At 39.3% G+C, this 7,301-nt stretch overlaps 1 protein-coding gene across 1 annotated transcript; it reads right to left on the reverse strand.

The window, feature by feature from the left end:
* Positions 1-500: 500 nt before the first annotated feature.
* On the reverse strand, positions 501-6,828 carry etaa1b (ETAA1 activator of ATR kinase b). Its single transcript, XM_033612662.2, has 6 exons — positions 6,480-6,828; positions 5,102-5,230; positions 4,813-4,877; positions 4,581-4,690; positions 3,021-4,435; positions 501-1,702 (listed from the first exon to the last, which is right to left on the reverse strand). Exons 1-6 carry the CDS (start codon positions 6,619-6,621, stop codon positions 1,590-1,592), a joined length of 1,974 nt encoding a protein of 657 aa, XP_033468553.1. The 5' UTR covers positions 6,622-6,828; the 3' UTR covers positions 501-1,589.
* Between the last annotated feature and the right edge of the window lie 473 nt (positions 6,829-7,301).

The following is a 7,301-nucleotide window of genomic DNA, read 5'->3' on the forward strand; positions in this document are numbered from 1 at the left end:
CCCTGAAGTTTAACTGACTTGGTGTTATACTGTGATGATAAAGTGTTCCCCTAATTTGTTTGAGCAGTGTATTACGTCACTTTAGAAACATTGATGTGATATGTCTGAAACATGCAAATGTGATAATTTTCTTGTGGTGCATTATTGCATTATTGGAAATGTATCCATTGTTTTTTGAGCTTCATTCATGGACTAAAAGTCGGGATATATGAAACTGACTTCACAGCAGAACACACAGATCATACTGTCCGCATCTTCCCAGGCATCTGTCTATCCATATTTTTTCTTTACTTTCCATAAATAGTAGAATCGCACATAGTGATGCTGCTTTTCTCTGTCTTTGTCAACATTGTTGAGAATGCAGTCGTCATGTGATAATAGACTTTATTGTAACTGTGACTGGAAGAAACCAACCAGGGGTGCCTATACTCAGTGTGAGGCGTGTTTTAAGAGCTTGGAAGTGTGTCAACATCAAGTACGATTGGAGCAGTTTATTCAGTCTCAAATGTTTATTGCTTTGTTGCAGGTCTGGCAGGTGACAGAAAAAACAGAAAAGTGGAAAAGTGGTCATACAAGGCACACACATCATGACTGTTAAATTAGGTCAATGTACACAGCCAAGTCCATCATGTTGTTGTGAAGTAACAGAGGCTGGAGTCAAATCTGTTGTCACATACTCAGGAAGAAGAGTAGAAACAAAGTGGTGACCAACATTTTTATCTGATTGTTGTCTCACCTGTCTAAAATTATGCCGGTCGTGACACCGTCTTTACAGTCTGACACTTAATTCTGTGCAAAATCGAAGAATAAAAAATGTGACATGCTGGACAAGACATGGAAAAATACAAACAAGGAATACTAACAAAACAAAAACTGCTGTGTATAGTAAAGACATGTCATTTTCTCAGCTATTTAGCCCTAAGCAAAGGTTTTAGATTGTGTTACAACATGGTGTTAATTTACATGAAGTAAACAAATGTTCTTCTCATTATAAAGTAGAAGCAATACTGTAAGTATGCATCAATAGAAGGTGCAGGCACAAAATCTGTTTTATCACTGCCTTCAGTGTAAATTATAGACACCAATGTGTGATGGATAACATTAATTCGTGTTACAATGTCTGTCAGCCCTTGCTGTTACAGTTTGAGAAGGCACACTGAGATGAGACAATTTACTACTTCTAAGCAAAAGAAAAAAACAGCAAAATCTGTGCAGAGCTGAAATGATGATGCTGGAAAACAAAAAAAGTTTATTCAGCATTTATGATTATTTCTAACTCAAGTGAATGTAATATATTTTGCAAAATTAAAATGTGAAAAAAGGCAAATGAAAATCTCTTTAACGTTACCCCAGCACCAGATCTGAGACATAAATCTGTGCATAAAACTCACTTCACATAAACATGTTCCTTCGGCAGGAACATCCAGCAGCTTTTACAGCAGGTATTTACTTCTTTTTAATAGACACCAGATCCTTTCTGTGATAAATCTGAAATACTGAGGTCTTAACACCAGCTTGATTATCATCATCTGTAACATCTTAATAAGGAGGCGGCTGAAACACTGGTGTGGAATGATGAGTTTTGTTCTCTATGGTTTTGGGATGTTCTGCATTCGCAGTCGCCTCCTGGCCAAGGCCTCTTGTTTCTTCTTCTCGATCTCGGCTGCAGAGCACTTTGATGTCATCTGGCTTGTGACAAAAACTGGAACAGAAGGCAGGGAAGTGAGAATGATCAATGGAAACACTGAATATGGTTTGCTCGGAAATATTGAGAATTAAAACCCTTGCAAAGACCTGACGAAGAAAGGCTAAGGCGGCTCTAAATCAGAAAGTGTGTGTCATTGCTATAACCTCGAACAACTGAGTTTTAATTTGATAACATAAAACTTTCGCCACCATAACTAGGACCAGTGGGTACCCATGGTGAAGCTGATTTGGAAGTACAAAAACCCCCTCCATGTCCAGAAGAAAATCAGTCTGCAATTCATTGGCAATGAAGCTTCCTGAGGTTTGGACTCTTGACAGCATCCCAAATTAAAGCCATTGGGCTATGTTTACTTGCTTTGAGGGAGAACTGTTCGTGTGCACATGCACTGAACTGTCAAAGATTATAAGAACAACATGTGACATCTGTTTTACTTGTGAGTTTTCACTTCGATATCCAGGCTTATAGTAAAGCATTGAGGACAGTAGATGGGACAGGCAAACTGCAAAGATGCATCGAGTTTGACAAAGTCACCAAGAAGAGTAAAAGCACTGAACTTTATTCAGTATCATTATTTTAGGGTCATATTGCCCATTCCTACTGTAGTTATTACTTATTTTCCTGAATAGAGCTTATCAAATGCATTTCCTCCAATGTTTTGAAGATGGGTTAATAGTGTTAATAAATTTTGAATTTGTTATTTAATTTAACAAACAAGCAATTCTGCGTGATAACATTATAAAACAATCAAACTAAATCTTAATTTACATTATGTTCAATGCTTTAACCCTTTGAACCTGCATCGACATCCTTTTTTTTTGTGCTGCGACAGCTTTAACAAGCATTTAAACTTTTAAAACCTGAGCAAACTGGTTTTATTTCTTTTAAAATATGGCTAAAATGGCAATGAGCAACTTGGCAAGAGATGTCCAGTAATTGCAAGACATTAAAAACAAAAGATGACAAGAAAATAATTTCAAGATTTGTAAAAATAAAATAAAAATAAAATAGGGGAGAGAAAATTATTGGAAAAAAATAAGGCAGATGTCCAGAAAACTATATTTTTATTATATTTATTTATATTTATCATATTACATATTTAAAATTCTGTTTATTCATTTAATTAACATGACATTAAATCTTTTTATTATTTTTTTTTTTTACACGTTTTGTTTTTCTTGCAACTTTTTACTTATTTGTTGTTAAGTTGCTCCTTGCCTTCTTCCCATGTGTTTAAAGGAAATCAAGCCACTTTGCTCGGGTTTCAAAGAGTTAATAGAGTCCAGGGTTAAATATCAAATTCAAGACAGCTTACCTTTGTTGCTTATAGCTGCTGAGTCAGATTGGTTTCTCTTGAAGGCCGTGTGATGGGACTTGGAGTTCTGCGGCGCCCTGGCTGTCACTGTATGTGGCTTCACATCCACATTCCCAGCCTGGAAAGTTCCAGAGGAATCCCTGCACTGGTTAAATGTGCCCAGACTCACATGGCTTCCTGGGAGGCTCTGAGACATCCCTGATTTGTTGTTGGCACCTTTCATGGGAATGTTCCATCCTTGGAAGTTCACAGTTTCTCTGCCGGTCCCCGGTAATGAGTTAGAACGAACAAAAGCACATGGCGACTGTCTATTAGCACTGGCACTGGTGTTTGTGGACTGCGACGTGTCGATTGGCAGAGGCGCAGGGGGTTTTCGCTGTCTGTCCACAGCAAAATCTTGTTTTTCTTGGCAGTTGCTGGGGCTCGCTCGCTGCGGCTGACTGTTGGAGATCCTCTCCACGCTGTCACATACCTGGTAGAGCAGCGCATCATCGTCCCCATCATCCCATAAGCTGTCTGAAATGTCTTTACCAGAGTCTGCAGCTGTGTGACTCCCCTTATGATCATTAGTGATCTTGTTGGGAATAGGAATAGACAGTGTCTTTGTGGTCGCAGATTTCTGGTCAGACATCTTTGATTTAGATTGTAGAACAGTAAAGCTGGACTTGGAAACGTCCTTGGCGGCTGTCTTGGGATGGAAGTGAGGGTTGGGCTCTAACTTGAAAGTGCTTCGGTTGGTAGTCTTTGGCTTGGGACACAGTTCCTGGAGTGCACTGCAGCTTGGCTTGGAGTTTGACGGCTGATGTGCAGAGTTTGTATTTGCAGTAGGCCTGAACACAGAGGTGATCTGAGTAGTGTTTGTCTTAAGGTTAGACTGCAGCGTGGTTTTAGTGTCGGCGCCATGTTGTTGGTCAGGATTCTGGGTCATCGCCAGCACAAGGGAGTCATTAAGCAGGTCGTCATTCTCCCAGTCGTCATCAAAGTCATCACAATTGTTGGCACTAGAACCACAAGATCCTTTTTCTTCCGCAGGATGTGCAGCTGGGGCAGACTTGTCAGCAGACTTGAGCCCTGATTGTCGAGGTTCGGCTAAAGTCGAAGTCAAATGCTGGTGTTTTACTTCCTGTGAATGAGCTGATGCTGTGGAGCCCTGGCTTAGCCGGCCGCTCACTGCCTGAGTGGAGCAGTCGAACAGAGCGTGCAGCTCCGCCTCCACCTGATCTGACGAGGATGGACACTTTAGGTCCTTCACAGTGTTAAGGAATGATGTCTCTGTCAGTTTGGTTTTGGAAGTGTTCACACATTCAGTGAGGCTACTGTTGACAGTGTTAAGCTGTTCGGAAGTCTCCCTGTCTTGCTGCATGTTCTCGTCAAACTGCCTGGCAAGTTTCATGAGGTCGTCCACACTGCTCTGCCTGTAGAGAGGAAATAAGGACACTAATCAACATCCAACAAAGACAGAAAAAACAGGAAAACTACTACTATTAATTCAAAATGATTAATGTTTGGATATAGTGAGGATCACAGGTGAGTATCTGGGTCAATAAACTGATAACGTACCGAGAGGACTTCTTCCTGCCTCTTGGCTTTGGAACATCTGGCGTGCATGGGACAGCGCTGTCATCTATCCACTGGAGCAGGGGAGATTCAGTCCCCTTCCGTTTCACATCCTGTGTAAGACACAAGCAAAACGTTGAAGAATTTCTTTCAAAATATGAACTGATGAAGCCTCAAACCTTGGAAGAGCTCACAGAACGGAGTGACAGAACTATAAAGACAGGAAACAGCTGACCTTTGGAGCAATGCGGTTGACAATATCTGATATTTCCACAACTCTGGTGTTCCTCAGTCTCGACCCTGAAAACAGATCGAAACAAATAGATTTTATACTACACGCAGCCCTAAAAATCTGCCAATTAGAAGTTTCTTTAGTGTGCACATTAATGTAACAATTTGTCATATCAGGTAAAGCAGTAGAGTAAAACAGCAAGAAATAGGATCAGCACAGGTGTACATGTTGTCATTTATCTAGAGCCTGTCATACAGGTGTGATTTCTATGTTGAATATCTGTGTCATTTACCAGTGTTAGCGAGGGTGGGTGACGTGGGATCCCAGATAATGTCTTGCGATGGTTCCACATCACCTGGAGAATCCCCATTATTCAAGCCGGGGTATCTGCTGTAGCCTCTGCGATTAGGACTCTGTAAATCTGTGGACAGACAGATATCAAATGTTAGGTCGTATCGGCGAAATAATCCACAGTGCATGTGCTATAGTTACAGTTAGCTGAGTGCATTTAACCTGACATTACACATGATTAGACAGGCGTCTTCTAGTGTGACATGATGACGTAGATGCTTTTTTAGAGGCTTTTCTATGCTGACAAGAACGCAGATCAAGCAGTAACACTTTATTTTGGCATGACACTGGTGAAACTGAAAGTCTCTGGTCATAATCAATGCATTATATCAGCTTCAAGTCGCTTCAATACACACAAAAATGAGTCCTGCAAAAACATATAATGCCAACAAATGTCATAATAACATCTAACAGGATTTCTTTTTTATGAGTTGCAATTTTTATCTTATAGTATTCAAATCAGTCACATTGCATGGTCTACATAATAAAGTCCATTACAACAACAGAACATACCTGTCCCACCTGTAACCAAGAGGGGTCAACATACTTATAGACAAATCATGAATATACTACACATATTATTAACCAAAGAGACAGGGCATAATAAATTAAATTCTGTAAGTAAGCTAGAAGGAATATGTATCCAGGAAAAAAGAAAAGAAAAGAAAAGAAAAATAATAAAATAAATAAATTTCTGACATAAAGAATAAAATAAAGTCACATGCCCATAACATGAAATTAAAAAATTATAAAATAAAATAGTCACATGCCCATAAAATGAAACAAAACAAAAATAAATAAAAAAAAAATAAAATAGTCATGCCCATAAAATAAAATAAAAAATAAAATAAAGTTACATGCCAATAAAATAAAATAAAATAAAATAAAAAAACAGAATAAAGTCACATGCCCATAAAATAAGGAGGTTCTCCAGGTTACACATCTGCTCCATATAATAGGATTTCTTATATTTATCATCCAAGTCACTGGTATACATTTAAATACTTTATAAATCCAAATACAATCTCACTAACAAGCGGGTTTCTCAACATTAATTCTCATTTCCGTCTTTGTCACGTCATGTCAATAATTCATGAATGCCTGTGGTTTCTTAAAAGGTTAGTGTGTGGAATGAGATAAAGTAAGAAGTAAAAAAGTCAGCTAGCATGTTGTCACTGCCACATATTGTGATCATCATCAACAGCACTGCCACACCTCCAAACTTGCAGACAGGTTTTGATCCATCAGTTTGTACCGTTGTTTAATTCATCGCACCGAGCAGCAGATCACTGTCTGTTTAAATCGATCCGCAGCCTCACCTTTACACATTGTAGACGCTGATGTACCAGGCATCTGCTGTCCATTTGTCTTATCCTGTGTTTTGTTGTGGCTAAGTTTGGACACACTCCTCCACAGCTCAGTGAACTCAGGAGCAGCAGCATGTGTCCTCGGCTCTGTCATTGTTCACTGAAACAGCAGCGACGGCGCAACTTCCGGTGAACATTATGATACTAACTGCTTCCTGGATGCTCCGTAGCTTAGCACTGCTCCACTAATACTTTATTTTCACCGTTTGTTCATGTCTTCGCAAACACCTTTGTTGTGTTTTTGCCCGTAGCTCATTCATTTGAAGCAAGCCGCCATTTTGGCCGCAACGTCATCAATCTACGGAAGCCGACCGGGCAGATTTAGCCGCAGTTCGTTCGACAACCGTTTGTTAAGAGGTAGATAAAACGCTGACTGAGCTGTTGTAAGGTATGTACGAACAAATACGTGTCACTATTTTACTTTTATGACCCGTTGTGCAAAATACAGGAAGCCATTTTGTGAAAAACTAATAATGTTTGCCAGAATTTAATGGACAAATAGCTGGTTCATGAACACAGGCCCACAGTATGAGAAGATTAGCTGTGGAAGGTACTTAACAGCTAGTAAGTAACCTACATGAGTACTGGTGCAATTCTGAGGTACTTCACTTAGTATTTTAATATGATGCTACGTCATACATTTCAGAGGGAAAAATAGTAGGCCTACTTTATACTCCACTACATTTATTTTGCAGCTATAGTCAAGTCAAGTTTGATTTATATAGCACATGTCATCAATGTGAGCAAAATAAATGCATTATAAATGACAAAAGT

The sequence above is a fragment of the Epinephelus lanceolatus genome, chromosome 17 (genome assembly GCF_041903045.1).
Source record: "Epinephelus lanceolatus isolate andai-2023 chromosome 17, ASM4190304v1, whole genome shotgun sequence".
Taxonomy (NCBI): Eukaryota; Metazoa; Chordata; class Actinopteri; order Perciformes; family Serranidae; genus Epinephelus; species Epinephelus lanceolatus.

What these genes read in the sequence shown, in the direction of transcription:
- etaa1b (XM_033612662.2), bottom strand. Translation starts at nt 6,621, where the DNA reads ATGACAGAGCCGAGGACACATGCTGCTGCTCCTGAGTTCACTGAGCTG. An exon ending in AGCGTCTACAATGTGTAAAG is followed by an intron (nt 5,231 to 6,479) that starts GTGAGGCTGCGG and finishes GTCTGTCCACAG; the next exon opens with ATTTACAGAGTCCTAATCGC. An exon ending in GGCAGGAAGAAGTCCTCTCG is followed by an intron (nt 4,436 to 4,580) that starts GTACGTTATCAG and finishes TCCTCTCTACAG; the next exon opens with GCAGAGCAGTGTGGACGACC.